At 38.2% G+C, this 15043-nt stretch overlaps 2 protein-coding genes across 2 annotated transcripts in view; one reads left to right on the top strand and one right to left on the bottom strand.

The window, feature by feature from the left end:
- Positions 1-4235, bottom strand: part of EFL1 (elongation factor like GTPase 1) — a 59178-nt gene extending 54943 nt beyond the window's left edge. Inside the window, exons 1-6 of the mRNA XM_082061495.1 lie at positions 4183-4235; positions 3442-3544; positions 2703-2770; positions 2426-2510; positions 901-1034; positions 133-270 (exon numbers count right to left, since the gene is read on the bottom strand). Coding sequence (XP_081917621.1) covers positions 133-270; positions 901-1034; positions 2426-2510; positions 2703-2770; positions 3442-3532 — 516 coding nt within the window. The 5' untranslated portion in view covers positions 3533-3544; positions 4183-4235. The remainder of the gene's footprint in view (positions 1-132; positions 271-900; positions 1035-2425; positions 2511-2702; positions 2771-3441; positions 3545-4182) is intronic.
- Positions 4236-4368: 133 nt separating this feature from the next.
- Positions 4369-12908, top strand: SAXO2 (stabilizer of axonemal microtubules 2; the record flags this gene model as incomplete). Its single annotated transcript, XM_082060945.1, has 4 exons — positions 4369-4409; positions 8946-9125; positions 10313-10515; positions 11926-12908. The coding sequence occupies 4 exons, from the start codon at positions 4369-4371 to the stop codon at positions 12906-12908; spliced, it is 1407 nt and encodes a 468-aa protein (XP_081917071.1).
- Positions 12909-15043: the final 2135 nt, after the last annotated feature.

Below are 15043 nucleotides of genomic sequence, written 5' to 3'. Positions count from 1 at the left end.
CTGCTCTAAATTTATTCCAGCTGTAAGGCAAGTGAAAATCACAGTCTCTCTCAATTCAAGAATGAAGAAAAGCATGAAGAAAAAAACCTCAACAAAATCTGCTGTGTGGACGTGACACTGTAGCATGAATACCTGTTCTAAGATATTCTTAAGGTGCAAGTATGCTTCCTGAGGGGTGAGCTTGAGCTCCACAATCAAGCGATCAATTTTATTAATCACCAGTACTGGACGTATATTTTCTAGCCACGCTTGCCGTAGAACTGCTTGAGTCTATACAGAAAGAAAGAGTTTAAAACAATCCATTACAGAAAGCTTAATACCACTAAAGTGATGATATGTTAAAGTAAATTACAATGTAACTCTAAAATTTAATTAAACATATAATAAATACAGGACAGGTTGACATTCAAAACAGAAATTTGACTGCCATAGTACATAGTTATTATAGAATTCTGCAGAATGGCAGAATTTCATGGCAAAAAACACCCACAAAAAAAACCAACAACAATAAAAACACCTCTTTATAAAAAGTAAGCCATGAAAAAAGCAATGTCAATGCTATTTTGCCTATTTTTTTTCACCTTCAATACTATAAAAGTGCATGTAATGATACTAAATTTTTCCCTAAAGACATTTATTTCTTCTCTGTACAAATATTCCATTGCCTGAAAAATTGCATACTGTTTCAACCCTACATCACTACACCCACTCACCAGCACTGCGCCGTTTTTCAGCACAAGAAACTAACTACCCTCTTCCATACCTCAAGTACACTGTCATTTATTAAGTTTTACAAAACTTGTTAAACCAGCTCATCTTTTAGTTCTACATAATACGCTTAAGACTTTGCTCACCCTGTCTTCTCTACCCCTTTTCTCTATTTAATATACTTTATTTCACCTGTGGACAGACTCCTTCAACAGCATCCACCACTATAATGCAACCATCACAGAGCCGGACAGCAGTAGATACTTCTGAAGAAAAATCCACGTGCCCTGGGGAGTCTATTAAATTAATCAGATACTCCTGATCACCTAGGATCAAACAATAAATTAATATTTCAGAACAGTTTTCAAAAACAGTTCTTTCAGCCACCTGGTTATACTGCTTAAACTATTGTTAATTTGTAAGGATCAAATCTGCAGTAACCATTACACTTATGAAAAACTCCAATTGGACAAGGAGACTGTCAGCAGCATAACACCCAGTGGCTTGTGCCTGATCTGTTTTAATTTCACTCTTAATGCCAATCTTCCTCTTTCTATGTCCAAATACCTTTGGAAAATTAAAAACAAAACCACACCAGCCAACCAAACTAAAAGAAAAACTCTAACGCTGAACAAGCTTGTAGTAACATTACAAATAGATCACTAGATAAAACACAAATCAACTGCATTACAGTCTGCATTTTAAAGGTAAATCATGACAGACCATCATAAAAAGAAAACCTATGTTCTTGATAAAATGCATCATTTCAACCTTGTGATTTATTTAAAACATGCTTTTGACTCCATATTACCAAAATATCTTCAATATATCAATACAGGAGTTTTACACTACTCTCCCAAAAATTCTGCTTAGCAGAGACTCCAGTCAACTTTTGATGAGCTCACTGCATTTATCATCAGTCATAACCAAACCTGATCAAACAACTTTCCTGTTTAAAAAGTTGTATTAGAGTCTAAATTTCAATATAAGAGAAAAACAACAGATATAAAAGGTTCAAACCATTTAAAGTAAGGTCATCTCAGAGTCAACAATAAACTAGGGACAGTTTACAATACTTAGCTGGAAGATCATTGATTTCAACCACTCTTTCTAATCAGCTGTAGCTGAAATAGGAAGACTAATGGTGGCTTTTCTGTTATTCTTTTATTCTGCACAAGCCTGTTAGTAATGTATTTCATGGTTTTATGCTTTTCATGTTTATCATCCTAGCTCAGGATAAGTCTGGTGAGGAACATGGAGTCATAACAAAGATGAGACCGTAGCTACACTATAAAAAACCCTCTGAACAATTCATAGCAGAGTATAACAGGCACCTGGACATAGAAGTAAAGATAAGACTGCACAAAATAATTTAAAATTTTTTTGGTTTTTGAAAGATCTTGTCTTTCAGTGACATTATTTCAAGACTTACAATCAAAATATAAAGATTTAGATCTAAAATAAAAAGATAAAAGCAACTGTTGTAATTGCCTCCACTCAGAGATACAATTGAAGGTGGTTTTCCTAACCCTGAGATGGAACTCGGATTATCTTGGTGAACGGCTGAATTCATACCTTAGTCTTCGCAGAATCATGGCCTAACACTGAGAAACACAAATGCAGAAGTTGTAAACAAAAAGATCTCAACAGCAAAGAGACAGAGAAAATCAACAGATATATATATTAAAGTTTATACTTGCCAGAATCAACAACTTACCTTTCACAAAGTGCAATGAAATTGCACTAGATTTCATTGTTATTCCTCGGATCTGTTCATCTTCTCTACTGTCTAGATACCTCAGCTGAGAACAATAACAAAAGAAGATATGATAAATCTGCAGAATTATCTCCGTAAGTTACTTTACAACTGTCAAAAAGTATGACTATGACATGAGGTTTAGCAAGAATAGCAATAAAATTTCCTTCATCACCACCGATTACAATCCCAGCACATACACACCAGAATTTTGTTGAAAATGACAGTATAACTCTACCTTTCCTGCCAAGCGACTTGAGATTATTCCATTGCTAGATATTAGACAATCAGCCAGAGTAGTTTTACCTGAAAAGAAAAATAAATTACTTACTGTAAATTAATAGAGACAACAGAAAAAGATGCAACAATATTACAAATTCTGACATCTAGTGTTCTGAGATATCAACTGTAATAAAGGCTTTAAAATGTCATGAAGGTACAAGCTAGCTTTAAAAAAGAAACAAATCTAATTATTCAACTTCGGCCTGTTAGCTGCACACAAACTTATTTTTGAAGGGTGGATGCAAACCTACCTGTCATGACCAGTAAAAGCAGTTGAAATAACAAACAGTATGTCAGAACGTCAATATATCATGCAATTAGACAAAATATTTGTGTGCCAAGGTAAGCATTTATTATTTCCACCTACAAAACAAACTTCTTCCATTAAGTAAACATAGCAATACAACAGCCCACCACACAAATGCTTATATTTAATTCATGCCAACATTCAGCATCACAAAAATGTTCAGTTTCAGCTATTCTAAATTCTCACAAGTTTTAAGAGAAAACCTGCATCAGGACAAAAGAAACATGCATATAGCAAATTTACTTCTTAGAATTAGGTTTGAGACAGTTTAAACGTGCGAAAGCCGACTGCTTTTAAACAGTGACCAAAATATCTCACCGTCATTCCATCAGACACGCACACAAGTTTTTCTCACGAGGTGTCTGTCAGTCACAAACTCGTGCCTTACCATGATCCACATGGGCTAATATACAGATATTCCTGATCCCAGAAGTTTTCTTCTGGAGGGCGACCATCTTTTCCACACTTGTGAGGACCATGGTTGGCTAATTCTGTGAAAGGAGGGAAGTTTTATGTGGTAAGCAACTTTAGAAACAGGTTTGGTTTTGTTAATTACAGCAGCTGTGAGGAAGGCTACTCATCAGGGAAACCACGTGGAGCGTGTCACGTTCCTCAGACACCACTCACCCACACCTCGGATACCAGAAACTTACAAAACACGAGATGTGTCTCTATGCTTCACATGGGCCAGCGGGCGGGGGCGCCGGTCAGTTTCTCGCTCCGTACAAACACGGAGCCGGCTCGGCTCTCCGCAGCTGTCCCGCGGAGCAACGACCTCCCGCGTTACGCTCAGGCCGCACAAACACCAACACTTCGGCTCCGCACAGCCACCGCAGGGGCCGGTGCCTCGGGCGGGGGCCGCAGCCCTCCCTCGGCGGCTCCATGGCGGGACGGCCGCGGTGCAGCCGGGTGAAGGGCCCGCGGGCCGGGGCTGAGGCGACGAAGCGGGGAGGCCGCGCGCGCCTCCCGCCCTGCCGCCCCGTGCGCGCGCCTCCCGCCCTGCCGCCCCGTGCGCGCGCCTCCCGCCCTGCCGCCCCGTGCGCGCGCGAGGCCAGTCCCGCGCCCCTCCCGCCGCGCGGGCCCCGCACCGCCAAACGGCCCCTCACGGGACAAGGAGACGAGCACCCACCTCCGTTCCCCGCGGCGCTCCGCCGCCTGCACCCGGAAGCCCGCGCCCGTCCCTGCCCGGCCCCCGGTGCGTGACGCCCGACGGAAGCCGGCGGAGGCCGCGCAACCGCGAGGACGCCGCCGTTGCCACGCGACGGAGCGCTTCCGTAGTTACCTCAGCGGAGCGGCGCGGGCGGGCGCGGGGAGCATGAGAGCGGCTCGGTGTCTGTGCGAGATCTGCACCTGCGGGTAAGCGGACTCGCGGGGAACCGGCTTCCGGGGGCGAGGGGGACACTTCGGGTCCCCGGGAGAGCGTCCCGCCGGGGAGATGGCGGCGGGTCCCCTCAGCGCTCCCAACGGCACCCACACAAAACCATCCCTCATCTTCTCCCCCACCTCACCTGCGCCTCACCCCCTCCCCCCCCGCCTCACCACGGGGGTCGTGTAGGGACCCCCATATGCCTGGTCATGGCTAATATTTGTATCAGTGGCAAGGCAGAAACTGGGTAACAGTCCCATTCCAAAAGTTTCTGGCTTCCCTTATTTCTAAAAGGGATGTCCTCAATAAATATCAAGTAATATTCTTAAACAAAGCAGATCTTAAATGCATTAAAACAGGAAAGAATGGAGACACTCAAAGCTAAACCTCAGGACCAGGCCTTTCCATCAAGCGGCGTCAACATCCACCGAGGGGCTGCGCCAGAGGAACCCCCCAAAGAGCCCTGTCTAAAGCAGCCTTGACAGAAACCCATGCAAGCAGTACAGCCTTTTAAACAGATTTAATATATCTTCATTTCTAACATCACATCCAATAATACTACCCACCGTGAAGGGAAGCCCCACTGCTTCTTCACGTTCAATGTACCCTTATGGAGACACACAGCTCATTGTACTGTAGCCTCTTTGGTGCAGGGAGGCTGGCAGAAAAGAGTACAGCAGGCAATTTTTGTGTTTAAAATTGCTATTACGCATCTATAAGTAACAATATCAATGCCATAAGTACAAAAATCCACAAGTCAGGTTTCCCAATATCATAAGGGATTTAAACCTTGCCAAATGCAGATATATACTTACAGGTTTGGTGTCAGTACTGTTAAGATTTTCAATTTCTTCTCTATCCTACTTAAAAAAAAAAAGAAGAAAAAAAGAAGGCGTACCATGAACTACAGGTTTCATTTTGAGGTTTGTATGGCAAACATACTCTTTATGTGTTTCTGTATGGGAAGTCTGTCGACCTGTTCTTTACCCCCTCCACCTCTTTTCTTTCTTTAATTTTCTGTAGACAGAGAGACAGGCAGTATAAAAGCTGCTTTTTGGCCAAAACTGTGCATGTAGTTTGCCCCATGCATTTGCTTCAAAAGTCCTAGATCAATGAAGAGTTGGAACACACTGTTTTCATGATGAGATGTCAAATCTGGCTCAGGCTCAAGTGTAAACATGGTAATATAACACAATCTGACAGCAGAAAACTGGGTTCAACTCGACTGAATATTCTCACTTGAAAACCCCAGTTTAATAATATGACTAATTGAATAAAATATGCACAAAACTTATTGTTTAAAATAAACTTTATAGTCAATAAAATCTTAAGCCATTATTGGTTTAGGCAGCACAGTGTGTTTGCTTCCGTGTAGCTTTAGTGGTTTTGTTTTTAGGAGAAGATTAGTCGCTTAGCAGTGTTACCTGGATATTGCAATGCATACATTGCAAGGTGAAGCAAAAGCTTCGCCGCTCCACGTCAGCTGCTCTCGCAAGGGCTGCTGGGAGCTTCTGGGTCTCTCGAGAACGAAAGTGCCCGATTGAGAGAAAAACAAAACAAAACAAAACTGTCAACACTAGGAGAGCAGACGGCTCTTAAAAATCGTGTCCATATGTAACATCTGCCTTTCAGACCATAGCATGTGCACTGGCAGTTACAAACAAACAAACACCACCACACAACACAAAACAGTAACTTGGAGGGGTTTTTGTTTTTAAAATAAGTTCGTTATCATCATAAGCATGAAACTTTTGTCATTATTAGCCTAGTTCTCTGAGAGGAAAATACTTTGCTAGCAAGGCCCTTCAAATTTTCCTACACTGTATTAGAAACAGATCCTGAATAAGTGAAACTCAGCATCATTCTGTTAATATAATCAGACCAACAGTATTTGGCAGTAGAGAGCCCATATACTGTCAATTTTATTTAGCCGAGATTCTGTTCAGACCTCATACAAGCCACAAGATAGTCTCACTCAAAGAAGGAAACTAATAATAATCTGTCAAAACAGGCATCAGTCAGTCATAGGGGAAGGCATATTCTGACCAAATTAAGCTGAACTCTCAGTACCTCTGGGGTTGAAGATACTTACAAGTAACAAGTTTAAAATAATCAGCGACTCAGGGAGTTCTGGCCAAATTGTAAGCAAAATATTTCTTTTATCAGAGCTGTAATTTGTCTGCTTTGGTTGGTGATTCTTAGCATCATCTCTCTAAAGAGCTGTGATGCCCTATGTATTACATTTAATAAAGTTATTACCTAACTGAAAATTTTTTGGTTTAGCAGTTGGGCAACATCCAAAAGTAGATTTATTGGTTAACCAAAAAAACCCTGATCTCTTCTCCAAGTCAAATTCGTATTTATATTAAGGTAATTTTACATTGCCTTTTAGGCCCACTGCATGTTCTTTCACAGCACAGAGTAGGGGGTGAATTGTCTCATCTGAATCCAAGTAATTTTGTGCATAGATAGAGGCTGTTCAGAATTATTTCATATGCTAGAAATGACTGGAAACAGGGACACTTTTGATTCAGCAATGAATTCTAATGCACTTTCAAAACTTTCTTTCCTTGGAGAGATACATTAGATTACTTTCACCTCTGTGTTGAATCTACCAAGAACTCCAGGCTCACTCTGCAAGTAATTATTTTTCTAGTATCTATTTCTGTTTGTAGCATTACCATTCAGCAATACAGGGAATATACTGGCAATACTGCTTAGAAAGTAGTGAGAGTTAAATCTTTAAAGACTAGTGATATGAGAACAGAGAAGGTGTTTTGTTTGGTGATTGGTCTTCTGAAACAGCTTATGGTAAACTGTAGACTGGCAAAATGAAGTTATTGTAGAATAATATTGCTTTATTCAAATTCCTTTGAATTATATGCATAAAATGTGTGAAGAACATTATTATTTGATACCCTGTATTTCAACTATCTTTCAAAACATACATTCAATGGTTTTAGTTTCTGCTTAACTGTTACTTTTAGATGCTACTTGACACAGCATATGCTGCTTATACTTACTGAAAAAAATATTACTAAGGTGGTAACTGAATCTCATGAAAAATGTAGTGGCAGGCAAGCACCATGCTGAGAAATAACAGACGCCTCCTTGTTTTCCTACCTTGCCTGTTCTTTCCGTCTTCTTCCTTTTTCCTTTTTCCACCTGGGGCTCCAAAAGGATCTGGCTCTTTAGACAGGGCTACTTCATTTCTCATTTATTGAAATACTGAGTTGGCAAAGTCAGGCAGCCCAAACGAATACCAGCTTTAGGGATCTCTAGTTCCAGACAACTTCTTTTAGTGATTTTTACATTTTACTTTTCCCAGCAGGAGTCCTTCATGTCTGCTTCTGGGTTCTATTTTACCTTTCTTTGTGCTTTTCCTTCCTGGTAGTCAGTGCTAGCTAAATATCTCTGCAGACCTTTTAACTATTCCGTCGGTAACTAGGTTCCTGAAAATTGATTAGTACCTAGTAAGACATGTACACTTTAAACCTTCTTGTTTCTTTGTTTTTTATGTACAGAATTTTACAGAACTCATTTAAAAATATGCTTTATTTCTTAATTCCCTTATACCTGAGCCAGTATTGCAAGTTGTTAGCCATAAGTAGGAGGAACATTTTCATTTTATATCTACCTTAAAGGAGAGATTAAATCATAATCACGCCAAACAAAATAAAATTTTAAAACTATGCTTGAAACTACCAGAGAGATGTAAGTGCATTATGCAAAATAGAATTAATATAACAGCGTTTCCAAAACAATATAGAAAATAACGTGCAATTTAATTTCATACATAATTTGCACAAAACAGCAAGGTACAAGTAATAAATTAAGTCATGATAGATCTCTTGTCTTTTAACACAATGGTGTCACTAAAATAGGCAAGCAGGTATAATCAAATAAAGCCTATTAAGAAAAAGGAATTAATTCTAAACAAGCATAGGGTTTTTTTGGATAAAGGATTTAGTCAGTCCTTGGGAAAAAAAAAGTTGAAATGTCAGAAATGGCCTGTAGAGCACTAGAAGTGCAGATGAGATTTCACATCACTAAAATTTTAATAAAAAATGGTTAATTAAGAGTTGTGCTGAAAACAAGTGAGCAGATGCACAAGAATTAAAAGATAAATGATGAGGAAAAACAGTAAAGAGCATATGAGAGGAGAAATGAAGAAGAGTTGGTTATTTTTACAGATAAGACTAGTAATATAATTAAAGATTTAAAAAGAGGGAAGTGCATCGTGGCGGTAGAATCATTTAAGGGACAGAGATCAACTCCATCCTTTGTATTCTGTACTAAGGACTCACATACCGATACAGTTTATGACCATACTAGCATAGTGTGCTCTGGGACCTATGCCATCAGGACAATATTTTGTGGTTTTATCACTCAGAAAAGAGTTTTAAACAGAAGCTACTTGCATTGCTCAATCTTCACTATTTGTTTTTCACTCCCAGTAGATAGGGCATGGGTTTTCCCCTTAATGAAACTATTCAAAATGATCTCATCTGATGTGTTTTACCCAGGCGCCATCGCTGCCCTCATAAACCCACAAGGATTTATGATAATGGACAACAGCCGTGCCTCACAACAGAGTATGTGGAAAAATATCCCAAGTATAGCAACATCTCTCCTCCCCGGATCCTCAAGCCGAAACAAGAGTACCAAGTTCATCGTGGGAGAATGGAAGGAATTACAACATTTAAGTAAACATTTTGAAGCAATGTGTTTTATAATTACTCTATAAATTTCTCATACTTTCTCATTTAAAGGAGGACCGAATATTGGATTGCAATCATTTTCAAAATGCAATCATTACATCCTTTATACTTTCACCATACTTAAAAGTATAAATTTTGAGTGTAGAAATACAGTTACCACAAAAAGGTCATAAGAAATAGTGAAGAACACATACAAAAAGATTTGCATTCTTTACAGCATCCTTTAACCTACCATCTAAAATTTTTGTCCTTGTTCTCAGCCTCTTTTGGAAATCTAGGTCTCATTGAGCCTGAAAAAGCTGGCAAACTAGGTAACTTTCTGTAATACACGTGTGGAAAATGAAACCTTAAGAAAAAGGAACAGGGATTTCCTTTACGCAGGCAGTTCTAAATTACCAGGAGTTTGAAGAAAGCCAATTGTCTAGGCGTTCACGAAGTCTGTCCTATCAGTGTACAGACTCTGATGTTAAGCTTACAAAGTTAAAGTGCATCTTTCAAAGAGTTAGAAACAGATATCACTCATTATTAATAATGCAACAGGATCATAAACCTTTACGTTTTTATTATTGTTTTTCTTTCAAACTAGAAAGGCAACAGGTGAAACTTCTTTCTTTGTTTCTAAAAAACCAAAAGGGACATACATAGAAAGGACAAACACCCTTCTGCAAGGTTGATTGTGTACTGCATATACTGTTTAAACACATATGTAATATACACCCTTTTAATGTAATGTGTCCATATAAACTGGTGAAATGCTCTTTCTGATTATATTCCATTCTCCTCATTCAATTAGTAAATGCTGACACTTGTAGTAGTTTGACCTTTGCTCTTCTTCTCCTTTCTGGATCATTTCTTTGCAGCAACTTTTTCAAGAGTCCTTTCAGAGATCTTAAAGAATATTTTTAAACTGAGAATGAGACTCAGAGTGTTGAAAAAGTTGCTTCACCACCTACCTTTGAATAAACACTATATCATGTACCAGAAACCCTAGATTTATGTACTATGGTTTTCTTTCTTGCTTGCTATCCCTCTAACATATGGCATCAGATTGATTTTTTTCAAAGTAAACGCTATACGTCATTGTTTTTCCACCCAAGGAAAAAATTTAAACAGTGACTCCATCAGAAAAAAAAAAAAAAAATTAACCAGTGTTTCCTTTTTCCCCAATTCAGATCTGATTATTTACCATATGATATTGTGAAGCGACCTTTTCGGGTACAAGAAGAATATAAACCAAAGACGGGAGAGATAGAACTGGGAACCACATACCAGAAAGATTATAATGCTCATAAAATACAACCAGTGACATTAGTAAGACCTCTAGAGAGAAAACACACTACTGGAAGAAAATTGGATACCATACCAACCTATCAAGGTAATACTATATGCTGCCTTTAGAAAGAGAAATAACCAAGGTGAAGGTAGCATTTTGAATTAGCTATATTAGAAACCGGGTTTCTTAGCTTGGGCCAGAGAGTAAGACATAACAGAAAACAGGTGATAATGCCTTAAGATGTTCAGCACTCCCGTTGTTTAGAGGTGACACTTATTGATTCTAAGCAAAAAGCTTTCTCTAAAGTTTTCTTGGCTAAAAGGAGAGAAATTCTAACATACACTAGGCTATCTCAGGCAAAAGTTGGTTGCAATTCAATTTCCAGTATATCTTTCAGATAGTTTAACTCATGTAACATTTTTTTTTCTACAGAAGTAGATTTTAGATTCCTTTCTTATGTACTGTATTGCTTACATATCATCCTAGTAATGATCTGGTTTGACACAAGCTATTCCATTACAATGGTCAGCACAAAGGCACTAAATCATTTAAGTCATTCTGGCAATTGACTTTGATATACTTCATACAAGTAGAAAATTTTATATATAAACTGTGTTATTGAATTTTTTACATGTACTGCATGGCAGCCTGAGCTAAAAGTAAGTAACAGAGTTATATTTCACTAGCTTCTTTAAGCTTAGGCCTATGCTAGATAGAAATGCATTTGTATAAATATATTCCACTTATATTTGTTAATTCTTAATAGTTTATAAGAAATTTAAATATTTCTGTTTAGCCTGTGTGTAAGTAATACACTTGCAAATAATAATTTAGCCTAGTCTCACCATAAACAGCATCTCATCTAAGCATTCAACTGCTTCATTTAAAATGTGGTGCACAGTTCAACAGGAAGTAAGGATCAAGGAGTGGAAATACACTGAAGCTGAATTACTTCAGTGGTTGCAAGACAACAATTTGATTTCAACTGCCCATGAATAAGTTTAGATTGGACAGTAGGGTTTGTAACTATAGCAGAACAGTCTGTTAGTAAAAAAACACCCAGAAGCAAAGAAAAAAAATCCCAACAAGCTTTAAGATGATATAATGTTGATAAGGAAATTATGAGAGAGAATTCTCTCCATCAGTAGTGAACATGAACCATTGACTTATGAGGTTCATTTCAGTCTTGTATATTTGCATAAACTTCTAAGTAAAATGTAATATATTGTATATGGCTATTTTCTGTGTAGAATACACACTAAGTATGTGCATGCAGCATTTTCTTTTTCCTTGAGGAAATATTCGAAATAGGCCATCATGTACAACTTTTTGTCTGTTTTTTATCACACCAATAACAGAAGACGGTTTTGTCATATCACAAACACAAAGATAACATTATCATATATTTTCTTTGTTTTACGAGATTTAATGCCAGAAGAATTTGGCTTAATTTTAAAGGAATGGTCTTAAGTAATAACACCTGTATGGTGAAGTTTTGTTTTTGCCTTAAAGATGACTATAGGTCATGGGAAGTTCAAAGAAGGGAACCTAGTAAGGTGGAGCATATATACCACCCACCTACAGAGAAGTTTGGAAATTCTACTACGTTTCAAGATGACTTTATTCCTAGGGAACTGAATCCTAGAAGAAGTTTTAAACCTTCTTGTGTAGCCAAGGTTTCAGATGTGCCTTTTGATAGCACCACTAGCCATCGTACTTCTTATATCGCTCATCAACTGGAACCAAGATTCATGAGATCAAAAGAAGAGTACAAGCCAAGCAACCAACCCTTTGAAGATCTCACAACCCACCGGAATGATTTTAAAGGGCTACCCGGGCAACTTACAAAAAGCTGCAAGCCTGAAAATGTGAAAGTTGGATCCAGTGCTCATTTTAATGGAGTCACTGAATTCCAGGATCGTTTTCAGCCATGGCTGGTCTCTTTGCCTGAGGTCCACAAAACGAAAGAGTACGTTCCACCTGCAGGCAACATGGATTTTAACTCCACAAGCCACCTTGATTACATTAAGCATGAAATTTCTCCTGCTGTCCCTGTAAGACCGGTTTCTAATGGAAGAAGAACCAATGCCCCTTTTCAAGGGAATACTACTACAAAGGAAGACTTCAAAGCTTGGGGCAGCTGTCGGCAAGAGATTATTAAGAAACAACAGGAAATTCCAAAACCTACAGGAAAATTTTATGATTTAACTACATTCAAATCTCATTACATACCACATCAGATCATTCCAGCTCGAAGTTTCAAACCTACACATGCTATAGTTCCTAATTCAGCTCCTTTTCAAGGTGAAACTATGTATCGCACAGAGTATACTCCTAAGAAGCAAGATACCTGCCCAGCAAATTATCCATCTCCTCCAGGTTATGTCTATGTAAACACAGATTCTCACGGTCACAAGTTCTTCCGTCAGCTTACTCCAGAACTTTCTGAGTCAAACAGTAACCCCATTCCAAAGGAAGTAGCTGTTCTGTCATAATATTTAAATGGAGTATTTCAAACACCCTCGTAAAATAATTGGGATCCTACTTGTTTACTTCTTCTTTAAATAATACCTAAAGTAAATCAAATCATGCAAATTATGATTTTAAAAGCATTTAAACTAATAGCTTGAAGAAAATCAAAGCAAAACCAGAAGTTTATTACAAAATCAGTAAAGATTCAACAATTTTGGTAGGAATAATGCATCTTACATGGCATCTATTCTTGTTTTGATTGAGCATACTACTTTTCTTGACTTCCCAGATTTCATTATGCTCCATCTCAAGCATGCATCGTACATTTAATTCTTTCAGATTTTGTGCAAATCAAATGATTGTGTTTGTGAAATAGCAAGTAACTTTTTATCATAACTTTTTCATATTATAGTAAATAATGCTATGATAATCGAAATAATTAGCTCATCAGTCCAGCTTTTCATCTCATCATCTTTTGGGTAATCAGATAAAATGATTTTTTTCTATACATTTTGCTGCCCATGTCACAAGATAGCACCCTATGACACCTATGCATTTCTAAAAACCTGGGTTTAGCTTTAGTCATCGTTACTTCTTCATCCAGTTTAGAGAAGAGTATAAAGGTCACGCTGAAATTTCTGACAGCAATTAACTAGTAGTAATCTTGCTCTTTTTCAGTACACATACTTGAAATCACTCAGACATAAAGAGCAGGTCATTAGACTCCGTTTCCTAATGTCCTTGATCGTGGTTTTTTCAGCCTTACTTCCAAAGAAAAAACAAAGCTGATACAAAGCTTTGGACACGCTGAAACACTGTGTGTCCTCTGCTCTCTCCGAGTAATTATTAAACCCAGCGTGCAAATTCAATCAAATCACACAAAGAGATTTCACAGATGATTTTTTGAGTTTCTAAGGTAGATAGTGAGGAAGTAGAGAGAATGAGGCTCAAAGTGTTAGCATCCGTCTGACCACCACAGTTTTTGGTCCTGCTATCTGATTTTTAAAGCTATACAGCCCGTTATCAGTGGCAAAGATCACTGCAGAGGCAGTCTGAAGGGGGAAATGGCAGAAAACTATAAAGGTGTATGTAGAGATAATGGAAACTAGTGTAAACTCAGTTAAAGACACATCAGCCAAGATGCAGAAATCTCTAGACAGCCTGGCTTCAGTCTGTCTGCTCTTCAAAGAATTACTTGTTACACAGAAAACAAAACTTTTATAGAAACTGTACATGCAATGATTATGCTTTTGTATGAGATATTTAGTATTTTCTCTATGTGTATTTACCTGACTTTGGGAAATTTAGATTAACTTATTTCAGTCCTATTATGCTCATGATTTAACCAAGTCCAAATAAAGAGTTCTATGATTAACAGTATTATCATGTTCTATCACAGTACAGCAGTATGATTTTTTTCAGTATTGCATGACTTGTACACATTGGAGAATTATGTGCTCATACTTCATAAACCAAATCACCAATAAAAGGACTAAGATCAACTTGGGTCATTCTCTGTCTGGCCTCAACTGAGGAAACAAAGTCAACACTTTGCACAGTTACACAAGTCCATATCCTACTCACAATCTTGGTACCTCAGGAGTTTAATGAAGCTCCTAGTATCCTTCAGCTCTCTCTTCTAGGGAGAAATAAAATTCATTCAGAAATGCAATCTAAATCCATGAAATTACGTGTGCCTGCATGTTCTGCTGAAAATGACTCTTCCTCTGGGTCTGTAAGCCCAGATGCTTTTTGTAATATTCACAGCTGTTTTTTTTTTTTTTGTTCTAAAGTCACTTCTTCCTCTTAAATTATGGAAAGTCATTTGCTGCCACCTGCCAGCACAGTACAAAAAATCTTTGAGAGGAAGTGAAGGGATATTGAGATACGTTTAACAGTTCTTTGCAGATGTGTTTCAAGACAGTTAGAGGGGAGGGGGTGTATTTCCCTTTCATTTTGCCCTTAATCTTTTCCCCTATGTTTAACAGTGAAAGAGAGAAGCCTTTATTACATTACAGTTGAAAGAGCCACACCCTACCGATTGTGCTTCCAGACAAAGCAGCAAAATACAAACCTTCAGACACTCTTCAATACTTGAGGTCAACTTTTTCATAAGCAACATATTATAGAAAGGCAGACAAGATGAACAGCAGGCTGG

This window comes from Streptopelia decaocto, assembly GCF_964273445.1.
Source record: "Streptopelia decaocto genome assembly, chromosome: 9".
NCBI classification, from domain to species: domain Eukaryota; kingdom Metazoa; phylum Chordata; class Aves; order Columbiformes; family Columbidae; genus Streptopelia; species Streptopelia decaocto.
Note: the sequence above shows the minus strand (reverse complement) of the source record. Positions and strands in the feature narration are given on the sequence as shown.